The sequence below is a fragment of the Papio anubis genome, chromosome 14 (genome assembly GCF_008728515.1).
Source record: "Papio anubis isolate 15944 chromosome 14, Panubis1.0, whole genome shotgun sequence".
Lineage (NCBI taxonomy): Eukaryota > Metazoa > Chordata > Mammalia > Primates > Cercopithecidae > Papio > Papio anubis.
This window is the reverse complement of record NC_044989.1, coordinates 24,824,233-24,851,411: the sequence shown is the minus strand read 5'-3', so window position 1 is coordinate 24,851,411 and position 27,179 is coordinate 24,824,233. Positions and strand designations below refer to the sequence as shown.

Sequence of the window (27,179 nt, the reverse complement as noted above, 5' to 3'; positions counted from 1 at the left end):
GAAACTCTGTCTCAAAAAAAAAAAAAAAAAGAAAAATCTTTTGGGAATTTTTCTTAAGAGCTCATTGAATTCCTGTCTTTTGGCTTCTGATATTATCTATACACTGATGACTGCCACACTTACATTTCCAGTTTGAGCCTCTTTCTTTCCTGCACCCCGGACTTAGAAATCTCACTACCTACTTGAGCTTCACTGGTTATCTAACTTAAATCAACACGTCCAAAACAGAGCTCCTAATCTTGCCCCCACACGTGCTTTTCTCTTAGTCTTTCTCACAGCAGTAAATGGAAACTTGTCTTTCCAGTTACTCAGGCCCAAAATGTGGATTCATTCTAGATTCTTTCTTTCATGCTTGTCATCCAATCCCTTAACAAATTCTGCTGGCTGTACCTTCACAGTGTGTCTGACTGTAGCCACTCCTTCCTCCTCTGCATCCACCCTGGTCCGCGTCACCAACATCTGCTCCCTGGGTGTCTGCAGTGGTCTCCCAGCTGTGTTCCCTCCCTTAGTCTGTCCTCAACCCTGCAGCCACATGACCCTGAGAAGATGATCAGATGGGGCCACTCCTCTGTCCAGCATAGCACAAGCATTGTGCTGATTCCCTCTCTCCCCTTGCCAGAATGGAAGCCCCAGGAGGACAGGGCCTGTTCTTATCTTGCTCAAAGTAAAAGCCCAGGCCCTTCAGAGGCACCACGGAGCTCTGCACCCCTGCTGCTCCCTCTCTGGCACCCTTGGGTCCAGCAGCCACATGCTTGATGTTGCCCAAACATGCAAAAGTTGCAACCACCTCTGAGCTTTGTGCTTGCTGTCTCTCCTGACTGGAGTGCCTTTGCTCCAGAATCGGAATGATTTTCTCCCTCACTTCCTTCAGGTCTCTGTTCTGGTGTCACCTTATCACAGAAGCCTTCCCTAACCACCCCACGCTCCACTCATCCCTATTGCTTTATGGTTCTCCAAAGTGTGGATCACCATCAGACTTAGCGGATGTTCACCTGTGCTTATTCCCTCCCTCCCCTTGCCAGAATGGAAGCCCCAGGAGGAGAGAGCTTGTGTCTTGTCTGCTGAATGCTGCCTCCTAGTCAGTGCCTGGCACAGAGTCGGAGATTTGTGTTTTTTTGTTCTGTTTTGTTTTGGTTTTTGGAGACAGAGTCTCACTCTGTTGCCCAGGCTTGAGACGGCTCACTGCAACCTCCACCTTCCAGGTTCAAGTGATTCTCGTGGCTCGGCCTCCCAGGCTTCTGGGATTATAGCTGTGCACCACCATACCTGGCTAATGTTTTGTATTTTTAGTAGAGACAAAGTTTCACCATGTTGGCCAGGCTTGTCGGGAATTCCTGACCTCAGGTGGTCCCCCCTGCCTTGGCCTTCCAAAGTGCTGGGATTACAGGTGTGAGCCACCGCACCTGTCCTGTATTTGTTGAATGGATACTTGAATGATTGGGAGAGAATCTCAACATAATGCATCTTCCACTTACTGAGACCAGTTTCATTCTCAGGTCAGAGGTCTCCCCAGTCTCACCCAGGCCAGTCCTCTCATATGTGCATAGCCCACACTGAAAGTCCCCAAAATGGTGCGTATATGTTTGGATACAGAGCTACTGGCCCACAGAGTGTTGGCCCCTTAGGGATAATGAAACTGTGCAAAAATTATGACAGTGAGAAAAATCTGACATAGGAAAATTATGACAGTAAAAGAAATCTGACCTAAATGATTCGATCTTGCGTCTAACCTCCAACCTGTCCTTGTTCATTCCTGGATATAAGCCAAGCTAACTCTGGGAGGAATTTAGTTTGTAGTTTCACATTAAAGCAAGGATGATAATAGTCCTTCCCAAAACTATCCCCTCCTTGCTTGGGGAGTGAAACTGCCTTTGGAAAACTAACAAATTAGCCACAAGATTAAAAATTATGCATTTTTAGGGGTCATGCAGCCAGAGGCCGCAAGATTCCTAACCTCCCTAAATGCTCCTATAGATAACACCACTATTATAAAACCTAAGATTGGTGTTCAAGGTATTTTCAGATCCTGCATTCTGATGAAACAGTTGGTACCCCACAGACTGGTAAACTGGCTCAACTACTTTTGTGATCCTGCCCAGGAACTAAAGACAGCAAGAAGACAGCTTCAATCCCTTATGAGTTTATCCCTGACCCAACCAATCTGCATTCCTCATTCCCTAGCTTCCTGCCCACCAAATTATCCTTAGAAACCCTAGTCTCCACGGCTGGGTGTGGTGGCTTATGCCTGTAATCCCAGCACTTTGGGGGGCTGAGGCGGGCGGATCACCTGAGGTCATGAGTTCGAGACCAGCCTGACCAACATGGTGAAACCCCATCTCTACTAAACACAAAAAATTAGCTGGGTGTGGTGGCGCATGCCTGTAGTCCCAGCTACTTGGGAGGCTGAGACAGGAGAATCACTTGAACCCAGGAGGCGGAGGTTGCAGTCAGCCGAGATTGCACCATTGCACTCCAGCCTGGGCAACAAGAGGAAAACTCTGTCTCAAAACAAAAACAAAAACAAAAAAACCCTAGTCTCCAAATTTTGGGGGAGGCTGGTTTGAATAATAACAAACTCTTGTCCTTCTGCTTGGCTAGCCCTATGATGATTAAACTATTTCTCTGTTGCAAAAACCTGCTGTTCTCCGTGCATTGGCTTTTCTAGGCAACAGACAAGATGAAGCCATTGGGCAATTATAGTATGACACATTATTGCTCTGGGAAGCTTTTAGAATTTGAAGGCAGAGGGTCACTGGCCCATGCAGGAGTAGGTCTTAACCCCGCCAAGGCCCAAAGTTACACTGAGGAAAGGAGACAGTGGAAGCAGAGGTAAGTAAAGGATACTGGCTTCTCCAGACACCACTGCTGCCTGGAGCCCTCTGTTACCAGCCATAGTCAACCCCACCATGTTCTTCAACATTGCCATTGATAGTAAGCCTTTGGACTGTGCTTCCTTTGAGCTGTTTGCAGATGAAGTTTCAATGATAGCAGAAAACTTTCATGCTCTGAGCACTGGAGAGAAAGGCTTTGGTTATAAGGGTTCTTGTGTTCATAGAATTATTCCAGGGTTTGTGTGTCAGGGTGGTGACTTCACAAACCATAATGGCACTGGTGGCAAGTCTGTCTACGGGGAGAAATTTGATGATGAGAACTCCATCATGAAGCATAGAGGCCCTGGCATCTTGTGCAGGGCAAATGCTGGACCCAACACAAACGGTTCCCAGTTTGTCATCTGCACTGCCAAGACTGAGTGGTTGGATGGCAAGCATGTGGTCTTTGGCAAGGTGAAAGAAGGCATGAAGATTGTGGAGGCCATGGAGTGTTTTGGGTCCAGGAATGGCAAGACCAGCAAGAAGATCACCACTGCTGACTGTGGACAACTCCAGTAAATTTGACTTGTGTTTTATCTTCATCTCCTGACCATTCCTTCTATAGCTCAGGAGAGCACCCCTGCTCCCCATTTGCTCACAGTATCTTATGGTCTTTGTGCTCTCGCTGCAGTTCTTTGGGTTCCATATTTTCCTTATTCCCTTCCACATCTAGCTGGATTGCAGAATTAAGTTTATGATTATGAAATAACACCCATAAAACAAAAATATATCATCTGAGGTCAATTAAATAGTGCTCCCAGTTCCTCCTGTGGTTCATACTCATGGTGATTGAGTTTTCATGCTACGGTGTGAAATGTGCCTCCTCAAACCTTGCTACCACATCAGCACATTACCTGGCTGATGTGAAAAAAAATGCTCCCTCAAAAATAAATGACATAAAAGAAAGAAGGGAAATTGTTACAGATCTAGAAAGACTTCAGAAACATATCAATCAAATGCAATATATGGACCTTGCCTGGATCCAGATTGGAACAAAAAAAAGTAACAGGGCACTTAAAACAAGCGGGAAGTCTGGGTGCGGTGGCTCACACCTGTAATCCCAGCACTTTGGGAGGCCCAGGTTGGCAGATCACCCGAGGTGACCTGGTCAACATGGTGAAACCGCATCTTTACTAAAAATACAAAAATTAGCTGGGCGTAGGGGTGGCTACCTCTAGTCCCAGCTACTAGGGAGGCTGAGGCAGGAGAATCGCTTGAACCCGAGAGGCAGAGGTTGCAATGAGCTGAGATCATGCCACTGCACTCTAGAACAGATGACAGAGCAAGACTCTTTGTCTGAAAAAAAAAAAAGTGAGAAAGTTGAACACAGTCCAGATGTAAGTGAAGAAAGAAGATGTAAGATGAGATGAAGGTTTTGTTGACTTCTTTGAGTTTGCTCTTGAGTCTTTGGGTTATTTTTGAAAGTTCTCTCTCTCAGCAATCCATGCAAAGTATTTATAGAGATGATGACATGATGGTTGGGATTTGTCTTACAACTTTCAAAAAAAATCTTGGAGGGAATATTTAAAGCAAGAATAACAAAAGGTTGATGACTGGTGGGCACATGGGTTCACTGTATGTGGGTTCTCTCTATATTTTGTGTGTTTGAAAATTCCCTAAGAAGCAAAAAAAAAAAAAAAAAAAAAAAAAAAGGAAAGGGCAACTACTCAAAAGGGGAATTTGATTTCTTAAGAGAGAAGCTGTTTTTTATATTTTTTGAATGAAGTGTCTAAAACAGAGATTCTCAGCTTTATTACATATTCCTCCGGTGTGTAATAACATACATTATAATGCACACTGTGCATTGTGTGAACAAAGTTCACAGTTCAGCGAAAGTCGATCCACCAGGCAAGATACAGAACATTTCCATCACCGCAGAAAGTTCCTGGGAACTTTTCTAGCCACTCCCCGTTTGAATAGCTTCCTTTTGCCTGTTCTCACACTTCATGAAAATGGAATCACAAGGTAAGTTGTCTTTTGTCTGGATTCTTTTATGCAACATAATGGTTTGAGATTCATTCATGGTGTCACACGTATCAGTAGCTCCTTTCTATTGCTGAGTAGTATTCCAGCCTATGAATACACCACAATTTGTTTAACCATTTTCCTCCAAAATCATAACTTTTAAAATAACAGTTTTGAGGCCAGGCATGGTGGCTCACACCTATAATCCCCGCACTTTGGGAGGCCGAGGTGGGCAGATCACCTGAGGTCAGGAGTTCGAGACCAGCCTGACCAACATGGTGAAACCCCATCTCTACTAAAAATATAGAAATTAGCCAGGCATGGTGGTATATGCCTGTAATCCCAGCAACTTGGGAGGCTGAGGCAGGAGAATTGCTTGAACCTGGGAGGCGGAGGTTGCAGTGAGCCAAGATTGAACCACTGCACCCCAGCCTGGGATGACAAGAGCAAAACTCCGTCTCAAATAATAATAATAATAATAATAACAACAGTTTTGAGATATAATTAATACCCATTCAATTGACCTACTTAAAGTATACAATAAAATGGAAATGGCTTTTTTAGTATATTTACCAAGCTGTGTAACTATCATCAATTTTAGAACATTTTCATCAGTACAATAAAGACACCTGTACCCGTGTGCACTTCTTAAGTGACTGCTACACTAAAAACTCAGATTTCACTGCTGAAGAACTCATCCATGTAACCAAAAACCACATGTACCTCAAAAACTATTAAAATAGGTTGGGGCAGGCCGGGTGCGGTGGCTCAAGCCTGTAATCCCAGCACTTTGGGAGGCCGAGACGGGCGGATCACGAGGTCAGGAGATCGAGACCATCCTGGCGAACACGGTGAAACCCCGTCTCTACTAAAAAAAATACAAAAAACTAGCCGGGCGGCGGGCTTCTGTAGTCCCAGCTACTCGAGGTTGAGGCAGGAGAATGGCGAAACCCGGGAGGCGTGAGCTTGCAGTGAGCTGAGATCCGCCACTGCACTCCAGCCCGGCGGAGAGCCGGGTGACCAGCCTCAAAAAAAAAAAAAAAAAAAAAAAAAAAAAAAATAGGTTGGGGCAGTCACTCACGACTATAATCCCAGCACTTTGGGAGGCTGAGGCAGGAGGATCACTTGTGGTCAGGATCAGCCTGGCCAACATGGTGAAACACCATCTCTACTAAAAACACAAAAATTAACCGGATGTGGTGGCACATGCCTGTAATCCTAGCTACTCAGGAGGCTGAGGCTGGAGAATTGCTTGAACCTGGGAGGCATAGGTTACAGTGAGCCGAGGTCGTGCCACTGCACTCCAGCCTGGGCGACAGAGTGAGACTCCATCTCAAAAAACAAACAAAGCAAAAACTATTGAAATTAAAAAAAAAAAAAGAAACCTGTATCCATTTGCAGTCACTCTCCATTTCCCATTGACACTCCCAACTCTGAGCAACCACGAATCTACTTCCTGGCTCTATGGATTTGCCTATTCTGGGTATTTCATATAAGTGGAATCATACAACGTGTGACCTTTGGTGTCTGACTTCTTCCAATTAGCGTCATGTTGTTTTAAATATGCATACATGTTGTAGCATATATCAGTATTTCATTTCTTTCTTTCTTTTTTTGAAACAGAGTTTTGCTCTTGTTGCCCAGGCTGGAGTGCAATGGCACGATCTTGGCTCACTGCAACCTTTGCCTCCCGGGTTCAAGCGAGTCTCCTGCCTCAGCCCACCGAATAGCTGGGATTACAGGTGTGTGCCACCATGCCCGGCTAATTTTTTATTTTTAGTAGAGACAGGATTTCTCCATGTTGGTCAGGCTGGTCTCGAACTCCCGACCTCAGGTGATCTGCCCACCTCGGCCTCCCAAAGTGCTGGGATTACAGACGTGAGCGACCACACCCGGCCAGTATTTCATTTTTTTGTTCTCAAATAATATTCCATTATAAGGATTTGTCACTTTTTATTCATTCATCAGTAGGTAGACATTTGGGTTGCTACCACTTTTTGGCTCTTATGAATAATGCATCTGTGAGCATACAAATTTTATCAAAATTTGTGAAAAAATGTTTGAGTATACACCTAGGAAGGGAATTCCTGGGTCATATGGTAACTCTATGCTTAACATTTTGAGGAACTGCCAAACTCTTTGCCAAAGTGGTAATATTTTACATTCCCACTGGCAGCAAAATAACCTTTTAAGAGTAAATAAGTAAGTAGTGAGATCTTATTTATTATCTTGAAATGAAATTCATTGATAATATAACCTTCTTGTGTTCATAATACACAGAAAAATAACTTCGACCTGAAGGTTGAACTATAATATAAAGGATAAATTAAAGGAACATAATTTATACATGTTTTTGTTTTGTTTTTTGAGACAGAGTCTCACTCACTTTGTTGCCCAGGATGGAGTGCAGAGGCACAATCTCAGCTCACTGCAACTTCCGCCTCCCGGGTTCAAGAGATTCTCCTGCCTCAGCCTCCCAAGCAGTTGGGATTACAGGCACGCACCATCATATCCTGCTAATTTTTTGTATTTTTAGTAGAGACGGGGTTTTGCCATGTTGGACAGGCTGGTCTTGAACTCCTGACCTCAAGAGATCCACCCACCTTAGCATCCGAAACTTTTGGGATTATAGGTGTGAGCCACCACACCCAGCCAATACATGTTTTTTGAAATGAGATGTTGAAGTCAGAGACTGGCCTTCCAGGCGGATTAGACCTGGCCTGGAAGGGTTTACCCCAAGGAGTCTGCCAAAGGCTCCAGCCCCAGCCCCTCAATGGCACCAAGGACAGCTGCCTACGAGGATGTTGGGAAAGGAATCACTTTCAACTGCACATAAAGGTTTTGGACAGTGTGTTAAAAACAAACCAACTACCTTTCCAACCCATTTCAGGGGTCCTTGCGCCCTTCCCATCACACACACACGCACACACACATACACGTGCGTGCACACACACAGACGCATGCAGAGTCATGGGCTCTTTGAGCTGCTGCATAGCAGGTCACTGTGCACCGGCTCTGCCCAGCCTGGTGTCCCTCTCCTGGGGCAATGGGACTGAGGGCACAGTGAGGGCTCTTTGGGCCGCAGGTGGGCTGCTTGCATTCGCCGTCCTGGCTGCTCCATTCCTTTGAGCAGCAGGCATGGAAATGGAAGACGGGCACCTAACAGGGGCGGGGGCTTGAGAGGGGGACTAAGCTGAGTGCCTGTAAAAAGGCCACTTCAAGCCCCCTCCACACAGCTATTGTTGGGTCTGGAGGAAGGAGGACCGCTCAGAAGCTTCTGAATGCCACCCTGTGATGCGCTCACTAATGGATGTGCATTAGTGGCGTCCTTCCTGGCCACCACGTCAGTCTCCCTACCTCAACTGCTCGCTGGAGAACTCTGCATTCTTCTGGAAAAGCAGCAGTCGTGCTCAAGGCTCTAACAAAGGCCTGTCCCCCACAAAAGGACCATTATGATCACCACTGAGTCAGAGTGGTGGCCGCTGGCACCTGAGCTCTGTCTGGAAAGAGCGGCAGCAGGGATGTCATCTAGCAGGGGCTGGTGTGTCTGTTAACAGTGTCCACAACATCTTCAGCAAAGACACCACTTCCAGGAAGTCTACTTGGATTGCAGAGGAGCAAGCCTTCAGTGTGAAAAAAGGGCTTGGGATAAGGGAGTGGTTCTAAAAGAATACATGTGGCTCCACATGGCAATACACCCAGGTGTAATAAGCTCAGGGTAAGAGAGCACCTGCCATTGCTGATGCAGGACTGTGCACACAAACTTACAGGCTCTCTACTGGGGTGTCCCACGGAACCGGCCCTGTGTGAGGAGCGGCTTCAGAGGGCTCTTTGACCAGGGCTGGCTTTCCACAGGTCACTTGGACCCCGTGGGTGGCTGCCTATAGCAGGAGTGCTGGTAATTAGTGGCCCCATTGGTTTCTTCTGGGATTCAGAGTGAACAGAGCAGAGAACTGGCCCACCCACATGTGGAGACTGGAGCAGATTCTCAGAGAGAAACAGGACACAAGAAAGGCCAGAGAGAGAGAGAGGGACAGAGCTTAGCTCCTCAGCCCAGAGGACTCTGCTGTGACCAATAGGGGCCACTTTCTGGAAGACTATTGCTTGTTTGTTTTTTAATCACAGAGCTTGGCTCTAGATCTGAGCCTAAAATCATAGAATGACAGACCTGAAAGGGACCACATCCTCCCCGCCCCCATTGTTCAGATGAGGAGGCTGAGAGGCCTGGAGGTGGGGTGGGAGTGCAGGTGAGGGGGGTGACTTGCCCAGGTCCCTGAGTCTGCTGGCCACAGAGCTGGGGCAGAACCCAGGTCACCTCACCCCCTCCCACTGCTTCTTCCTCCACTCTTTTTTTTTTTTTTTTTTTTTTTTTTGAGACAGGGTTTGGCTCTGTTGCCTAGATTGGAGTGCAATGGCATGATCACGGCTCACTGTGGCCTCCACCTCCTGGGTTCAAGGGATCCTCCCACCTCAGCCTCCCAAGGAGCTGGGACTACAGGCATGCGTCACCACACCTGGCTAATTTTTTTTTTGTGTATATATATATATATATATGCTTGTAGAAATGGGGTTCCACCGTATTACCCAGGCCCTTCCTCCACTCTTGACTCTGCTTTGGGCCCTGAGGGTGCTGAAAACCTGCTCTAGGGAGGGGCATGGACTCTGGCCCTCCCCCTGTGCTCTGCGGCACCCAGACCAAGCAGACCTTGGCCCAGACTGCTGCACTAATGCGCGCATTAGTGGATAAAAGCAGTCTCAAGGGTCTCTTCACGAGGCCCCTTTGGCTGGAATAAAGCAAATTAAAACCCCATTCAAAGGTCAATTGAAATCTCTTTCATTCCAGTTCTCTGCACAAATTGATTCCTCTTTGCCCTTGAGGTCAAACCGAAGGCTGGTGAAGTGGCCCAGCTGCAGCGCTGAATGGGAGAAGCTCAATGAAAAGGCTGAGACTGGGGAGGGCATGTTGCAGGGATGAAGCGGGGCAGTGGGATCCGCCTGAATTGTCGGGCCATCTGGGGCACCAATAACCCTCTCCTCTGCTGTGCTTCAGGCTTCAGGTCCTTTTCTGGAGGCAGTTCCATGTCTGCCCTGCAAACCCCATCGGGCTTCCCTCAGAGAGATTCTTAATTAGGGTTTCTGTTGACAATTGTGGGTGCCCAGAGAAAGTTTCCTCCCTTCACTCTGCCTCTGAAGTTTTGTTGAAAATCAACTGCTAATAGACAGATTAATAGGGGAACAAGATAAACAAATTAATTTCATGTGTATAGCACGGCAGAATGGCGGGAGAATGATTACCCAGTAACTCAGTGAGGTCTAGATGCCTGCATGTATTTCTTGATAGGGGAAGGGAAAATGAGGGGCATTTGAGTAAATGATTTTCTGGGAAAGTGAATGCGTCCAAGGAACAATGGCCTGGGACAAAGTTCCTCTCTATTCTTTGGGTAGTTGGTGTGAAGGTGAGAAACAGAAAAATCACTGTGAAAGCAGCCTGTCTTATTGCACAGGTAACCCCCCAGGCTATCTCTGGGAGTTGCCCTCAGAAAAACAGATGAAAATTCTGTCTGGAGGTGGTGATACTCCCAGTCTCTTCTCAGGTGGTTAATCTTTCTTTCCTGGCTATTTGATGAGATTCCTATGAAGGGAGCCTTCAGACAATTGCATTTCTTTTGGGAAGAAGTTTCCTTAGTCAGATATGGAAATGCCAAAGACAGTACCTTCTGGTGTTTTGGAAAAAATCAGAAAGACAGGGAGTGAGGGGAAGGTCAGGGCAAGATTTTGAAGGTTCTTCAAAGAACTGAAGCTGCTTCTTTAGTTCCATATTTTGGGATATCATTTTCTGAACCCCAGTGCAATTTTAGCAGTAGTCAGAATTTCTTGAATGTGCACATAAAGGGGAAGATACCGGACTATTTCTCATTCAGACACAATGAAGAGGAGGCACTTCCCTGTTTCAGGTTCATGTGTCCTACAGAGGGACTACAGAAATGTTACTGGAAAGGAACCCCAATCTGGACCCCAAGAGAGGGTCCTTGGATTTCACACAAAAAAGAATTCTGGGCAAGTCCATAGAGTAAAGTGAAAGCAAGTTTATTCATTAGGAAAGGAAAGGAATGAAAGAATGGCTACTCCATGGGCAGAGCAGCCTGGAGGGCTGCTGGTTAACTTTTTTTTTTTTTTGAGACAGAGTCTCACTCTGTCGCCCAGGTTGGGGTGCAGTGGCGCGATCTTGGCTCACTGCAGTCTCCACCTCCCAGGCTCAAGCAATTCTCTGCCTCAGCCTCCTGAATAGCTGGGATTACAGGCATCTGCCACCATGCCAGGCTAATTTTTGTATTTTTAGTAGAGATGGGGTTTCACCATCTTGGCCAGGCTGGTCTTGAACTCCTGACCTCATGATCCACCCACCACGACCTCCCAAAGTGCTGGGATTACAGGCCTGAGCCACCACACCCGGCCTGGTTAACTATTTTTGTGGTTATTTCTTGATGGTATGCTAGACAAGGGGTGGATTATTTATCCCTCCCCTTTTTAGACCATATAGGGTAACTTCCTGACATTGCCATGGCACCTGTAAACTGTCATGGCACTGGTGGGAGTGTAGCAGTGAGGAGGACCAGAGGTCACTCTCAGTGGCTGTCTTTGTTTTGGTGGATTTTAGCCAGCTTCTTTACTGCAACCTGTTTTATCAGCAAGTTCTTTATAACCTGTATCTTGTGCCGACCTCCTATCTCATCCTGTGACTTAGAATGCCTTAAACATTGGGAATACAGCCAAGTAGGTCTCGGCCTCATTTTACCCAGCCCCTATTCAAGATGGAGTTGCTCTGGTTCAAATGCCTCTGACAAAGAGGGTTTTAGAGAATTATGAGTTTCTGCAAACTGAGGGTTAAGAGGGAGAGGGTCTCCCTTCCTCATTCATCCTCTTCTACCCTCGCTCTACAAATATTTTTCAAGCACCAACTCTCTACCAGGCACTGATAATGGTAGCTGTGTCCTTGCAGGCAACGGGCACCAGCTGAGCAGCCCCAAGGGCCCCTCTGGACCAAACAACAGCAGGAATGAAGAGGCCCTGGCTGAGCCTAAGGAACACCGAGAAGGGACAGTTGTTATTCCATGAGGCAGGGATGGCAGCTGCCCCCAGCTTGTCCATGGAGACTATGGAGAGAGAGTGAAGAAGGGCGTGCCAGGGAGGAGTTGGGGCTCCTCGCTCAGATCCTCAAAGCATGAATTGGTGCTTGCTCCAGCAAGGTCCCCAAAACACAGACACGAGGCAGCTTCATCCCTAAGTCTTCTCTTCTCCCAGTGTAATGTCCCCCATTACCAGCCCCAGTACCTGGAGGCTGACAGCAAGGTCACCCTCCTTGTACCTCCTCACCCATTGCCCCATGTTGGGCTCTCTGCCACCCTGTCCTTGTTGCTGTCCTCTCAGTCATCAGCCTCCCCTGCACCTGCCCTTGTAACGCACTCACAGGCTGGTGACATCTCTTTTCCAATTAAAACCTCAAAGGTGAAAAGCTGGGATGATGAGAGCAGCCCCAGCCCTACGTCTACAGCCACCTGGCATGCCCGCAGCCAGGTGCAGGTGAATCGCCCTGGCCCCAGGAGTCCTCACAAGCAGGGTCTCCCAACGAGCCCATCAGCTACCCTGTCCAAAAGACCCTGTGTCTGCTCCTCTCTTACTTCCTTTCCTCCTTTCTTCCCTCCTTCCTTCTTTCATTTCTTCCTTCCTTCCTTTCTTCCCTCCCTCCCTCTCTCCTTCCTTATCTTCCTTGCTTCCTTCGTTCCTTCCCTCCTCCCTTCCTTTATTTCTTCCTTCCCTCCCTTCCTTGCTTCTTCCTCCCTTTCTTCCTCCTTCCAGCCTTGCCTTCTTTCCTTCCCTCCTTCACTCCTTTCCTTCCTTTTTCCTTCCTTCCTTCCTTCCTTCCTTCCTTCCTTCCTTCCTTCCTTCTTTCCTTCCTTCCTCTTCCCTCCTCCCTTCTCACCAGCACTCCCATAGTATTAAGGTTAAGGGCTAGCAGTTGTACAGGACTAACTAGGGGTCAGGCCCTGCTCTAAGAGCTTTATAGGAATTGTCCCCTTTAATCCATATGACAGGCAGTGGTCAAGCTGGACAAACAAAAAGAAGCTTTTGAACCCCTGAAATATCATAGGCAGGAAAAAAACAAGAAAATTACTCAGGTGCAAATCTTGGCTATTATGCAAAAGGAATGCTAACACAGGGAACAGACCAAGAGCCCAGAGGATGGAACCAAGAGCTTCGGAGAATCATTCTAGGCAGTGGAACTGCATCCTGAAGGAACTGGTCACGTGGTCACGTGTGCCAGGCTGGATTTCAGAATTTCTTTTTTTCTCTTTTTCTTCTTCTCCTTCTCCTTCTTCTTTTTTGAGATGGAGCCTTGCTGTGTTGCCCAGGCTGGAGTGCAGAGGCGCAATCTTGTCTCACTGCAACCTCCGCCTCCCAGGTTGAAGTGATTTTCCTGCCTCAGCCTCCCAAGTTGCTGGGATTACAGGCACGCACCACCATGCCTGGCTAATTTTTGTTATTTTTAGTAGACATGGGGTTTCACCATGTTGATCAGGCTGGTCTCGAACTCCTGACCTCATGATCTGCTCACGTCAGCCTCCCAAAGTGCTGGGATTATAGGTATGAGCCACCACCCCTGGCCCTTTCTGCCATCTTATCCTTAATCCTACATTACCCTCCACCCACATTCACCATTTAATTCATAGTTTTGTTTTTTTTTTTAAACGGAGTCTTGCTCTTGTCACCCGAGCTGGAGTGCAGTGGCACGATCTTGGCTCACTGCAACCTCCGCCTCCCAGGTTCAAGCAATTTTCCTGCCTCAGCTTCCGGAGTAGCTAAGACTATAGGCACATGCCATCACACCTGGCTAACTTTTGTATTTTTAGTAGAGACGGGTTTTCACCATGTTGGCCAGACTGGTCTGAAACTCCTGACCTCAGGTCATCTGCCTACCTCGGCCTCCCAAAGTGCTAGGATTACAGGCATGAGCCACTGTGTCTGGCTGAGTTGTGTTGTTTTTATGCCAGGACCAAATAGAAAAATCCACAAAAATAGTGGAGAGATTTCAAAAGCATGCTTTTCTCAGTAACTAACATAATAAGATGACAAATAGTTGGCAAGGATATAGGTAGAGCAAGGATATAGAATATTTGCGAATATACAGAGTCACAGAATACAGCGCAGTGAGACACTTCTTTTGGAGTGCACACGAAGCCCTAATCAAAACGAACCCTCTGTTTATCTGTTAAGCAAGCCTCAAAAAATTTTCAAGATCTGAAATCAAACAGAGCATGTTCTCTGACTACTAGGGAATTAAGCAAAAAATTAGTTTAAAAACATGACTGGAACATCCCCAAGGTTTAGAAGTTTTTTCTTTTTTTCTAAGTTGGTGGTATGAATTGGAAGGGTTAGAAGTTAAGCAGAATATATTTTAATAACCTATAGGTCAAAGAAGACATCTCAATGAAAATAAAAAGATATTTTAAACAAATGGTAATCGAAATGTGACATATCAAAAGTTGTGGGATGCATATAAAGCTGTACTTAGAAAATATGGCCATAAATACATATGTAAAAGAAAGAAGAAAGGAGCCTGGCACAGTGGCATATATCTACAGTCCCAGCTACTAGGGAGGCTCAGGTGGATCACTTGAGCCCAAGAGTTGAAGACCAGCCCAGGCAATTTAAAAAAAAAAAAAAAAAAAAAAAAGAGGGAAAAAAATGGTTCAGTATCAATTATCTAAGTAAAAGTATTTATTTAATTTCCAACTCATGAGTACAGAAAAAGAATAGCTAATTAAACCCATAGACATAGAAGGCAAGAGATAATAAGAGTAAAAATTTCAGAAATATGAAAAAGTGTACATATAGTACAGAAAATTAACAGAACAAAATGCATTATTAAAAAGACTAATAAAGTGGATAACCCCCTAAGAAAACTAATCAAGAGTCCAGGCACGGTGGCTCATGCCTGTAATCCCGGCACTTTGGGAGGCTGAGGCAGGTGGATCACCTGAGGTCGGGAGTTTGAGACCAGCATGACCAACATGGAGAAACCTCATCTCTACTAAAAATACAAAAAATTAGTCGGATGTGGTGGCACATGCCTGTAATGTCAGCTACTCGTGAGGCTGAAGCAGGAGAATTGCTTGAACCCAGGAGGCGGAAGTTGTGGTGAGCCGAGATGGTGCCATTGCACTCCTGCCTGGGCAACAAAAGTGAAACTCTGTCTCAAAAAAACAAAACAAAACAAGATAACTAGTCAAGAAAAAAGAGGACACACAAATAACCAATATCAGAGATGAAAAGGGACAAAACTATAGATCCCAGATGCTTAAAAGATATAATAAATAATTTTAAGCCAATAAATTAAATAATTTAGATGAAATAGACAAATTCCAAGAAATACATATCTGACTAAAACAGCCACATGCACTGACAAGATGGGGATGGACTTTTGTGGAAGTCAGAGGAGGTCATACCTCATGCCCCTGGTAGGAAAAGTGGCCAAAGAGAGCTTCAGAGAACAGGGATCGATGGATGGGCTACATCTTGATGTCAGTCAAGCTCCTGGATGGCTGGAGAGAGGAAGGATGTTCTAGTTGGGGAAACAGTTTGGACAATGGAGACCCAGGAAAGCCACGTTCTAGCAATGTGAATGTTTGTGCATGCTGAAGTGCTAGGATGCAAGGTGGAGAACTGGGAAATGGCCCTGGAAAGGGGCCAGGGCTGGGTGATGAAGCGCCTTGTCTACTGTGGAGGAGCTTGGATCTCTCTTGTGGTCCAAAAGGAAAGGATTGCTGAATGTAAAGCCAATGTCACCAGAAAAGTTGAATCCACAAGAGAGTCCTGGAGTCTAAAAGAGCATCTCATGGGGAATCAGGAAAGTTCTGGCATTTGGCAGATTAAGCAAGTGTCTTCATTTTAAGTACAGTTTAGTCCCAATACTCCCTCTCACACCCACCACATCGCACATTTGGTTTTGTGTATTTACTCCAGGTTAAGGTAGGGTCTCTTAGGCTTGGTTTGAGTGCTGTCCTCTTCTCTCTGGTCTGACATTTGGAACAAAAGCCAAGCCAGAACTCCAGGGCCAAAGGGGATGTTGAAAATTGTCTGAGTCCCCAGACCGCCCTGTCAGCACTTCAGCTGCTCTTCACAGCATCACCCTCTCTCTATTTAATGGTTTAAGGTTAACAGGACTTTTTCCTTGAGGCTTGGAGCACAGGAGGAAGCCTCCCCCAAACTAGGCCCTTGGAGAGCAGGCCCCGGGGGAGCAGTGTAGTTCACCTTCACACCCCCAAGACGGCTCCTGACCTCTGCTCCCTCCTCCCCTCCCAAAGTGGAACAGAGAAAATATGATTCCCCACAACTTCCACATCACAGTTTCCAAACAATGGGGAAATCGGAGGCCTCCCCGAGTGCGGACGGACACATTCCGTCTGCGGTGATATTTACCGCCGAATGAGAACCAGGCAGATGCCAGCCCCAGCACGCACGCGGGTAACTTCACCCTCGCCTCGATGACCTCAGAGGCTGTCCGGCCTGCCCCACACCGGGGTGCTAAGCCTCCCGCCCGTCCTAAGCGGAGACCCAGCGCCATCCATAATTAAGTTCTTCCTGAGGGCGGGCTTCAGGTGCGCCTTCGGCAGGACAGTGCTAATTCCAGCCCCTTTCCGGGCGCGTCTCCCCTGCGCTCTTCCCCCGTCTGGAAGCCCCCCTCCCACGCCCCGCGGCCCCCCTTCCTCGGGCCCGGGTTGTTGCTCGTGCGCTGCCGGGAAGGTCAAGGTCCCGCGCCCGCCAGGAGAGCTCGGTAAGTATATAAGGACAGAGGAGCGCGGGACCAAGAGACGGCGAAGGAGGGATAGAAGAGCAGCGACCGAGAGAGGCCGCCGAGCGTCCCCGCCCTCAGAGAGCAGCCTCCCGGGACAGGTAAGGGCGCAGCCGGGGGGAACCGCGCTCTTTCCCCGGGATTCCCTGTCCGCGTCCTCGCGATGCAGTCTGCCGGCTCCGGCTCCGAAGGCGGACCTGAGCGCCTCTGGCTCTCCGCGGTCCCGAGTTCTCGGCAAACTTTCTGTGCCGACTGCGGCGTGAGAAGCCGCCGGCAGCTGAGCTGGAGGGCCCACGTCCGGCCCCTGGGCGAACGGCCGCGGAGCTGCAGGCGCTGCCTCCAGAGAGCCGGCGGCCTCCGATCCCCCAGGGGCTCGTCGCGGTCTGGGTTCACGGCGCTCATGTGGGGAAACCGGGATCGCAGGCTGCTAGGGCCCCGGAGGCTCCGAGCGCCTGCTAGGAGGTCTTGGGACAGCCTGGTCTTTTTTTTTTTTTTTTTTTTTTGAGACGGAGTTTCGCTCTTGTCGCCCAGGCTGGAAAGCAAAGGGGCGATCTCCGTTCACCGCAACCTCCGCCTCCCGGGTTCAAGTGATTCTCTTGCCTCAGCCTCCCGAGTAGCTGGGATTACAGACATGCGCCACCACATCCGGCTAGTTTTTGTATTTTTAGTAGAGACGGAGTTTCTCCATGTTGGTCAGGCTGGTCTCAAACTCCCGACCTCAGGTGATCCGCCCGCCTTGGCCTCCCAAAGTTCTGGGATTACAGGCGTGAGCCACCGCACCCGGCCAGCCCGGTCTTTTAGTATCTCTTGCTCCCAATTTCCAGGATAGATGTCACTTCTTGAAAGTCAAATTTCATACACGCTCTCACAATTTAATGTTGGAAACGGGGCAGCAAATAAAAGGATAAAAGTCAGTGAACGCCCTACCCTCCAGATTTTTTTGGATTCAGACCCCTGAATCCTTGTTTCCCTGCCCACCTTAGCGCACCTGAGGTGGCCGCGCTATGATAAATTCCTGGGTCAATTACAATACAGAATAGTTGGGTCTCTTCTCTCCAAGACCTAGCTGGGGTTAAAAACAGGTGGCCGGGCGGGAGCTGTCCTAGGTCCTGAAATGCACTGTCCAGTTTCGGATGCCCTCAACAGAACCAGGGGCGGACCGTTTATGGCGCAGACCCTGGGTTTAGGGCGCAGGCAGCCATTTGGAATGATCAAGGCTCAGGTAAGGGGCGTTTCCAGTGAAGGAGAGACAGTCCATATGGCATTTGGATTCCCCAAATTCTTCATGTTTAAATGGGGCAGGAAGGGTTCTTACAGAACGGCTGGAAGGAGCCAAGGAAAACAAAAGTGTGTGTGGATTTTTTTTTTGTCAGTTTATAAGTTATGCACAGATTATGGCCACTTTAATGACTTAATATTCCTTTGATACTTTTGTTTTAGGACTCGATACATGTATGTCATGGTGTGAGGACAAAATTCCGCCCCTGTGCTCCTCTAATCTTTACAGAAGGGCAAGGCTAGCGTACAGTTTTAGAGTAATAAACAAAATGATTTGTTGAGCTCACACCTATGAAGTTCTAATAAGTGTAGTTCTACTACAAAGTTAATCTTTGGATGAGCAAATTGCAAGTTTCTATTTTTCCAGAGCTTTCCATTTTTGGATTATAATACTTGCCCTACTTTAAAAAGCACAACATTTGATATTTCCCCAATAATTTGTTGCTTTAAGAAAATGACACAAAAAGGTAATATTTGTTCATTGTAGAAAACTGAAAATACACATAAGCAAATACACATATACATAAGCAAAATATACAATGCAAACACAAAACCATCTTTCAGGAAGGAATCTGAAACTTTAGCAATAGCAGCCATCTAACGGTTGAGCATCAGAATATAAGCTCTGAGAGGGTGGGAGTGAATATGTTACCAAATTGTACAACACAGCCCATAGGGCATAAGGAGGGGAAATGCTCTCTGGGGCTTTCCAGGAAGGCCTGAAGTCATTGCTTCTAGCAAATGGAAATCACTCCAGAGTAGTTATCTTTGGCGACAATTGAAATATAGTTGAGGGAACCATTAGACCTGTATGATTTTATTTTTTTCCTCTACTAATATGTTACTTTACATTTGCATTTGGTGACATATGTAACTACCATTTTTCTGTGACTGTAACATCTGGGCATTTTTCAGAGCTAAATGTGCTACAGTCAACTTGGAGCTTTAATCTAATTGCCTGGTCCACCAAGTTCGGACTGTGTACTTTAACTGGATCACTGGCAGGCTACAATGGGAACAGCCTGTCTCTTGGAGCCAGGAGAGGACCAAAGCTCGTTCAGTTGCCCCTTTGGCAGAAGCGCCCCTGGGCCAGTCACTGGCTGCCAGCGCCATCTAATGGCTGCTCTGAAAATGCTCAGCCTTGCCCGGCAACGCTTCAGAAGCTGGCCCAGCGCCTGGGGAATAGGGCAAGGGTGGGGCAGAGAGAAGGAAGTGGCCTTCTGAAGTAGACAATGAGCACTTCGGAGGACTTTCACTTCCAAAGCCTCCCCTATATAAAAAAGATTTGGCCAACGCCTCCCCAAATGAGAGATTTCTTTTAGGCAAACTTATTTTAAAATGCCAGCGTTCATTAGGAGTGACAAGACACTTAGTCATCCACACTTTAATGTGAATCACTTTTCTCATCTAATTACATTTCTTTCTAGCAGCTGGCTGAGAAGATCTTCTGAAATCCAAAATGATTGTCGGGTTGGTGGTGAGCTGATCTCAGTCCTCCAGATGGCTTCAGGGGGTCCATCTGGTTAAGGGAAATCTGGCAGTGCGAGGGTAGTGCTGGAGAAAGGGGTGGGCGCAAGGGACTAGAGGTATCATAGATGACCCCTCTTTACTGTCCCCTGGTATCTTGACCTCAGCTTCTGCCCACAGGCACTTTCTGGATTCTTCAAAAGTATCTGCAGTGGCTGTTCCACCAGGAGGTAATTCCCTTCTGGTCTGTCTCTTTCCCCTCCACACCTGCATCCTCTTCAAATCCTGCCATTTCAGACCACATTTCAGAGATCTAGAGAACAAGACATCTGACATGTGATGTATTCAGAAGATGAGCCAGATTTAAAAGAACTGAGATCTGCTTTATTTATTTTATTTTATTTTATTTTATTTTATTTTATTTTTGAGACGGAGTCTCGCTCTGTCGCCCAGCCTGGAGTGCAGTGGCGTGATCTCGGCTCACTGCAAGCTCCGCCTCCTGGGTTCACGCCATTCTCCTGCCTCAGCCTCCTGAGTAGCTGGGACTACAGGCGCCCACCACCGCACCCGGCTAATTTTTTGTATTTTTAGTAGAGACAGGGTTTCACCGTGGTCTCGATCTCCTGACTTTGTGATCTGCCTGCCTCGGCCTCCCAGAGTGCTGGGATTACAGGCATAAGCCACTGTGCCTGGCTCAGATCTGCTTTATAAATGAAGCTCTCCAAAGTTACTGGAGTCTGGATAATAGTGATCACCAGAGTAATCTGTGTGCAGGACATTAAATCAGGTTGCTTGAAATGCTGCCTAAATTGGCTAGTGGTTTTATTTGCTTTGCTGTCAACCCAATATTCATAGGAAATAGAGTTTCAGAGGAATGATAGGATCCTGGTGGAATAAAAGGGGAAAAGACCATCTTGAGCAGGAATTTCAGGGTCCTCTGTTTTTCCCAAGTTACTTTAACCCCTTAGATCTGGCATGTTAGAGCTACAGCTTCATGTAGTGAAATAGGAGAGTTCTCTGTTAGGAGCTTAGCCTTACCTTGTCACGAACATTAAAGTAATTGTCTCTCTTTGGGCTTCAATTTTCCCATCTCTCATGGGAGGGGCAGAACCAAGCAATCCCCAAAATAGCTTCCAGCCTTAACCTTTTTAGGTGTCTCATTTTAATAGAAGACAACAGGGAAATGGCCACAGTTTACCCAGGTCCATTTCTTCCTCCTTACCACAACTTATACCACCACCCTACTACACACCTCCTTTCTCAGCATTGCTCCTGTCCTTAAAATGCCTTTAACTCCACAAGAGAGTGTGTTGTTAATGTTGGCTCAAGGTTCCTTCCTGGTGAGTGGCCAACATTGTTTTGCTCCTTGCAGGGGTCCCACCAATCTTGTTTGCTTCTGCAGTGCCTCAGCCTGCCTGGAAGATGCCGAGATCGTGCTGCAGCCGCTCGGGGGCCCTGTTGCTGGCCTTGCTGCTTCAGGCCTCCATGGAAGTGCGTGGCTGGTGCCTGGAGAGCAGCCAGTGTCAGGACCTCACCACGGAAAGCAACCTGCTGGTACGTGGGCCATGACTGCCATCTTGGCTTAGACATCAGATGGGACTGGAGCTGGGAAAGCTCAAAAGAAAGGGGTGTGGGGAAAGGGAAATTCATTCCCAGTGATAGGCGTGATTCAACCCAGGGCAGGAGCGAAACTTTGCAGTGAAGTAAGAAATGGGAGAAGGAATGAGGGAAGGAAGCAGCTTCAGGGAGAGGGGTTGAGTCCACAATTTCTGTTTAGTTATCCTTACTTTCTGCCCCATCTTCTATGGAGACCTTGAAACCCTTAAGCTAGAGATGGTGCTATAAGAACAATAATTGCCCCCTCAATCTATTCTGTACTTTAAATCTTTAGCTTCCCAAACTATTCCTTTTTAAGAAGCTCATATCACTTGCCATTTTCATTCCATATTTCTTACCCTTTTATCTACTACCAGTTGCAAAACCAGCCAGGTAGTTCTTCAAATCATCTCTGGAAGAAGGAAAAACCAGAGGACTTTTTTTTTTTTCTCCTGTAATTGGTGCCAAATGTCTCATGCTACTTCTGGAGGACTGGCCTTCCCCCATGTCCCTCTGCAGTCTTTCCAGAGCATGTGAAGGCCCTTTGTGTCAGATAGGAGCTCCCTCCAGGTCACCACAGGGTGTATGTATCTGCATGTGTGGGGTGTGTGTGTGTGTGTGTGTGTGTGTGTGTGTGTTGGGGGGCATAAATGAGTAATGATGCCAAATCCAGAGATTAAAAGGCACACTGAGACCAGGCAAGATGGCTTATGGCTGTAATCCCAGCACTTTTGGATGCTAAGGTGGGAGGATTGCTTGAGCCCAGGGATTCAAGACTAGCCTGGGCAACATAGTGAGACCCCCATTTCTACAAAAAATAAAAACGTTAGCCAGGTGTGGTGGCACGTGCCTGTAGTCCCGGCTACTTAGGAGGTTCACTTGAGGCCAAGAGTTTGAGGTCACAGTAAGCTATGATTATGCCATCGTACTTCAGTCTGGGTAACAGAATGGGACCTTGTCTCAAAACAAAACAAAACAAACAAGCAAACAAAAAACCCACACTGTTATTATCAGTGACTGGGATTTTAATCCTGTTACCATCACCTGGCAGGTGCTGAGGGTGGAATGTACATAATTACATTCTGTGTATTTTGTCAATGCAGAAGCTGAGTTAAGGTGAAGATAGAATGAGGTCCTCAAAGACACAGAGCAATTTCCATGTGTAATATAAAATAGAAACGAAGAGTCCAGGGAATTCTGTGAGTTCCAGTTCAGAAAGACCCAAGAGTCTCTTGACTTAAGACACCCACTGCACAGCTCACCAGGGAGGGCGCACTGGACACAGTCAGGACACATGGGTTCTAGTCCCAGTCGTGAGCTGTGGGACCTTGACCAGGTCCTATCACCTCTCTGAGTCTCCTGTTTCATTATCCATCCAGGGGAGGGGAGTGTAAGTTAGTTTTTTTCCATTGTTAACATTCCACAGAGCTGTAATTCTAAACACCTGAAGTCGGAAATGTCCAGCTCAACAGAGTGGGTAGAATCCTTTTATTTTCTCCTTTGCTATTCTCAAGTAAGAGAGCAGCCAGTGAGCTTTTCATCTTTTTATCACTGAAAACTCAAGGCTGCAACCTACGCAGCCATTTTCCTAAGCAAATATGTACCACAACTGAGTCCTCCAGGGACAAGGAGCAGAGACACAGGTTCCACAGACGGTGCAATGGAAATAACCCTGGCTTTCCACCCCTCCCTCCAGCCAGAATGAGATTACAGGGAAATGAGCTTGCCCCAGAGCTCACTGGGGGAATCTCTCAGAGATCAGCTTAGAAGTCGTGAAAGAACCAAGGTGCAGTTTTGGAGGCTTAGTGCAGAGATGAAGCTGGGGTAGGGCATAAAGTAGGTTTTCCATCACTGAGGTAAGGTTGGGGCATTATTTAAAATATGTTTAAAAATATGGGCCCTAGTAGCCAGACTTCTATCACATGGAGAGATTATCCCCCAAATTTCAGCCCCACTCCCCTCCTGGACTTGAATTAAACCGTATGTATTTATTATATATATATTTTTTTATGAGATGGAGTCTTGCTCTGTTGCCCAGGCTGGTGTATGGAGTGCAGTGGTGTGATCTTGCCTCACTGCAGCCTCTACCTCCCGGGTTCAAGTGGTTCTCCTGACTCAGGCTCCTGATAGCTGGGATTACAGGTGCCCACCACCACACCCAGCTTATTTATTTATTTATGCTAGAGATGGTATTTCACCATAAATTGGCCATGCTGGTCTTGAACTCCTGACTTCAGGTGATCTGCCTGCCCTGGCCTCCCAAAGTGTTGGATTATAGGCATGAACCACTGTGCCCTGCCCTCAATATTCATTAAGTGCCAATAACTACCACCTGTCTGCCTTTCCTGGAGCCACTCCTTTATGTCAGGCATATAACAATAAGACTTTGGTCCTAGTCACAAAAGCTAGGAATGGCTAGATGGCTAGACAAACCACGGAATGGGATGGGGAGTTTGTTGCAGTTGCCAGGCAGAAGCATGCAGGGGATGGAACAAAAGAGTCGGTGGCAAGATCTTAGATGCCCACGAGTGCCAAGAAAGCAGGTGGGCAGACCTGCTCTGTAGGGAAGCCTCGACGCTTGACACGCCCGACATTGCGCCCTGTGTCCCCGGCACGTGGCAAGGGCAGCCAGGGCCTAGGCGCAGTGACGCGCGCAGTGGCCGGGCCGGGGTGTAGGGCACGGGCTGCCCTCATGCCCTCGCGTCTTCCCCCAGGAGTGCATCCGGGCCTGCAAGCCCGACCTCTCGGCCGAGACTCCGGTGTTCCCGGGCAATGGCGACGAGCAGCCTCTGACCGAGAACCCCCGGAAGTACGTCATGGGCCACTTCCGCTGGGACCGATTCGGCCGCCGCAACAGTAGCAGCGGCAGCGGCGCAGCGCAGAAGCGCGAGGACGTCGCGGCTGGCGAAGACCGCGGCTTGCTACCTGAGGGCGGCCCCGAGCCCCGTGGCGATGGCGCCGAGCCGGGCCCGCGCGAGGGCAAGCGGTCCTACTCCATGGAGCACTTCCGCTGGGGCAAGCCGGTGGGCAAGAAGCGGCGCCCGGTGAAGGTGTACCCCAATGGCGCCGAGGACGAGTCGGCCGAGGCCTTCCCCCTGGAGTTCAAGAGGGAGCTGACCGGCCAGCGGCCCCGGGCGGGGGATGGCCCCGACGGCCCTGCCGACGACGGCGCGGGGCCCCGGGCCGACCTGGAGCACAGCCTGCTGGTGGCGGCCGAGAAGAAGGATGAGGGCCCCTACAGGATGGAGCACTTCCGCTGGGGCAGCCCGCCCAAGGACAAGCGCTACGGCGGCTTCATGACCTCCGAGAAGAGCCAGACTCCCCTGGTGACACTGTTCAAAAACGCCATCATCAAGAACGCCTACAAGAAGGGCCAGTGAGGGCACAGCGGGGCCCTGGGGCTACCCTCCTCAGGGAGGTCGACCCCAAAGCCCCTTGCTCTCCCCTACCCTGCTGCCGCCCAGCCTGGGGGCGGTGGTCGCGGCAGATATTCAGCCTCTTAAAGCTGTCTGTAGTCGGGAAATAAAACCTTTCAAATTTCACATCCGCCTCTGACTTTGAATGTAAACTGTGTGAATGAAATAAAAATACGTAGCCGTCAAATAACAGCAGCATGGATCGGAGGAGCACCGTGGTTTCCATGCGGTAGGCTATTTCCCGGGACGTAGTGAGCATGTAAGGAAAATGTGCTTCCTCCCCCTACCCCCAAATGGATCTTCAAGGGATCAGATAGTTTGGGTGAAGGCTCAGAGTGGCTCCAACACCTCTAGGATGGCCGTATTTTCCACACACTCCACTGAGTGGAAGACTGCTCAGCTAGCACACGTGCAAAGGCAGGATTCCTGCAAGAGTGACCCCGGGTGCTCAGGGGCTCCCCGGCTCCTGTCCACCTCCAAAAGCCAGTTGTACAGGTTGAGGCCTACCCACGCCTGGGAGGGCTCTGGACTGTCACGTGAGAAGTCTTGGTAATGTCTCCGGGGAACTGAGTCCTGACTGCTCCTGACAATCCATAGGACCTTAGGTAAGTCTCTGAACTTCTCCAAAATTTAGTTCTGTCATCTATCCCTCCCTTCCCAGTATGAGGGTTATTGTGAAGATTAAAGGACAAAATGGACATAATCTTTTCATCACAGAAGCTAAGTGTGAGAGCTGAGAGTTGGTATCAGTCCCAATTTGCACTCCCAGGCTACTCACAGATGCGCTCAAACATACGGTCTCTCTCACACTCATGGAGACACACGTCTGTTTTAATACAACATACTCTACAGTTGCTTCTTCCAGCCCCTAGGGCTTAAGCCCTGATTGAGGCCCTCTGCTCTCTCCTGCTATGCCCAAGCTCCTCCCTCCCCACATATTTCAGCTCCAACCTTTCTCCTCATCCTTAGTACTTCCCCCAGGCCTCTCTGATAACAGCTTCCTAACCAATTGGTCTCCTAGACTCCAGCCCTTTCCCCAGCCCATCATATATGAATTCTTCGTATTAGTGTATACAAAATCTTGCTTCCCCACCCCCCCCCCGCCCCACAGTCCCAGGCTCAAGAGTCAAAACAGTGCCCCCACCCCAATTTCTGTCAATTCCAAACTACTAAGCATGGTGGGCAGGACCCTTGTAGATGGGCACTCTCTCTTTACCAAACCCTGCTTCCCAAGTTTCCCTGGATGAAGGCGCTGCCTCACACTTGCTGGTCTCCTCACAGGCCTCGCATCGTCCTATACCCTCTGCCTGGAATCCCCCACCCTCCCCTGCAATTTTGTTGTTGTTTTCGAGACGAAGTCTCGCTCTGTCACCCAGGCTGGAGTGCAGTGGCGCAATCTCAGCTCACTGTAACCTTTGTCTCCCGGGTTCAAGCGATTCTCCTGCCTCAACCTCCCAAATAGCTGGGATTACAGGCATGCGCCACCACGCCCAGCTAATTTTTGTATTTTTAGTAGAGACAGGGTTTCACCATATTGGCCAGACTGGTCTGGAACTCCTGACCTCAGGTGATCTGCCCACCTCGGTCTCCCAAAGTGCTGGGATTACAGGGGTGAGCCACCGCCCCTGGCTCCCCTACCATTTTGAATGCAACTCTCTTTTCAGTATGAACTCAGGCTCATGTCCACCTTTGTGGGGCAAGTGATGCCCTTTGCCAGGTGCCCTGTTCATTTTCAGTGTTTCTTCCATCAGCCCCTTCCACACTAGAGGGCATGCTGTCCGGCTTGGATGGCAAGTTCCTTGCTGCATCCATGCCTATCTTTTCTCAGGAAAATTTCAAGCTTTGCAAGGGCAGAAGCCAGGTGTGTGTTTCTTTTGTATCTCCCCATAGTGCTGTCACAATGCTGGGACCACAGGTTTGCACATTTACATGCATTTACAATTCACATGAGACTTACCACATAGAGATGCACACATACATGTCAAATGCATTAGATAGACCAGTGCAGTACAGAGCAAAGCCAGCTGGGAAGCCTCTGTGTGTGGCGCTGACATATGTACCCTGTGTTATTTTGATGCTCTGGGAGTTCACAATGAGAAAATAATTGGGAATTCTCCCTGTGAAGTTTTGATATGCGGTGAGTCAGAAAGCCAGATTCTTTTTTTGTTTTTGAGACAGGGTCTCGCTCTGTCTCTCAGGCTGCAGCGCAGTGGTGCAATCTCGGCTCACTGCAACCTCTGCCTCCCCGGTTCAAGTGATTTCCTCACCTCAACCTCCTGAGTACCTGGGAGTACAGGCGCCCGCCACCACACCTGGCTAATTTTTGTATTTTTAGTAGAGACGGGGTTTTACCATGTTGGCTAGGCTGGTCTCGAACTCCTGGCCTCAAGTGATCCACCCATTTTGGCCTTCCACAGTGCTGGGATTATAGGCATAAGCCACTGCACCTGGCCAGGAAGCCAGATTCTTAAGACAAGGTGTTCCCCAATATGGCTTACATGGAATGTGCTAGAATGAATAATGGCCTAGGCCTTCCTAACAGGATGCTCCCATGCTGGGCATGCTGGGCCTGAGGTTTCCATCTTGGTAGCCTCCTTTCCCCCGCACCTTCTCCCTCTAAGACAGGTAAAGTCATGGTTAGTGGAGGTGGCTAAATGTCAGTAGTACACTGTTGGTATTTTCAGATCGCATTTGCTTCTCAAAAAAACCATTTGCTTTAAAGAAATCAAACAGCCA

The 27,179-nt window shown here is 48.2% G+C and overlaps 1 protein-coding gene and 1 non-coding gene across 5 annotated transcripts; both read left to right on the top strand.

The window, feature by feature from the left end:
* The first annotated feature begins 3,631 nt into the window (after positions 1-3,631).
* Positions 3,632-3,734, top strand: LOC116270452. The gene has a single exon (XR_004178486.1). It is a non-coding gene; the product is annotated as a small nucleolar RNA U13 (small nucleolar RNA).
* A 12,659-nt stretch (positions 3,735-16,393) lies between these two features.
* Positions 16,394-24,569, top strand: POMC (proopiomelanocortin). Of its 4 annotated transcripts, none has more exons than XM_003908356.5 (4): positions 16,439-16,787; positions 19,612-19,661; positions 20,834-20,985; positions 23,742-24,569. In XM_003908356.5, the coding sequence occupies exons 3-4, from the start codon at positions 20,854-20,856 to the stop codon at positions 24,405-24,407; spliced, it is 798 nt and encodes a 265-aa protein (XP_003908405.2). In that variant the 5' UTR covers positions 16,439-16,787; positions 19,612-19,661; positions 20,834-20,853; the 3' UTR covers positions 24,408-24,569. The 4 variants fall into 4 exon arrangements, with proteins under 4 accessions (XP_003908403.2, XP_003908405.2, XP_003908406.2 ...); XM_003908357.5 differs by having other exon boundaries at positions 16,673-16,787; positions 20,804-20,985; XM_003908354.4 differs by lacking the exon at positions 19,612-19,661 and having other exon boundaries at positions 16,394-16,787.
* The last annotated feature ends 2,610 nt before the right edge of the window (positions 24,570-27,179 follow it).

Bases quoted from the DNA above. Each gene is read 5' to 3' on its own strand.
- POMC (XM_003908354.4), top strand. From the start codon at position 20,854: ATGCCGAGATCGTGCTGCAGCCGCTCGGGGGCCCTGTTGCTGGCCTTG. The intron at 20,986-23,741 runs GTACGTGGGCCA...GTCTTCCCCCAG, and splicing joins CCACGGAAAGCAACCTGCTG to GAGTGCATCCGGGCCTGCAA.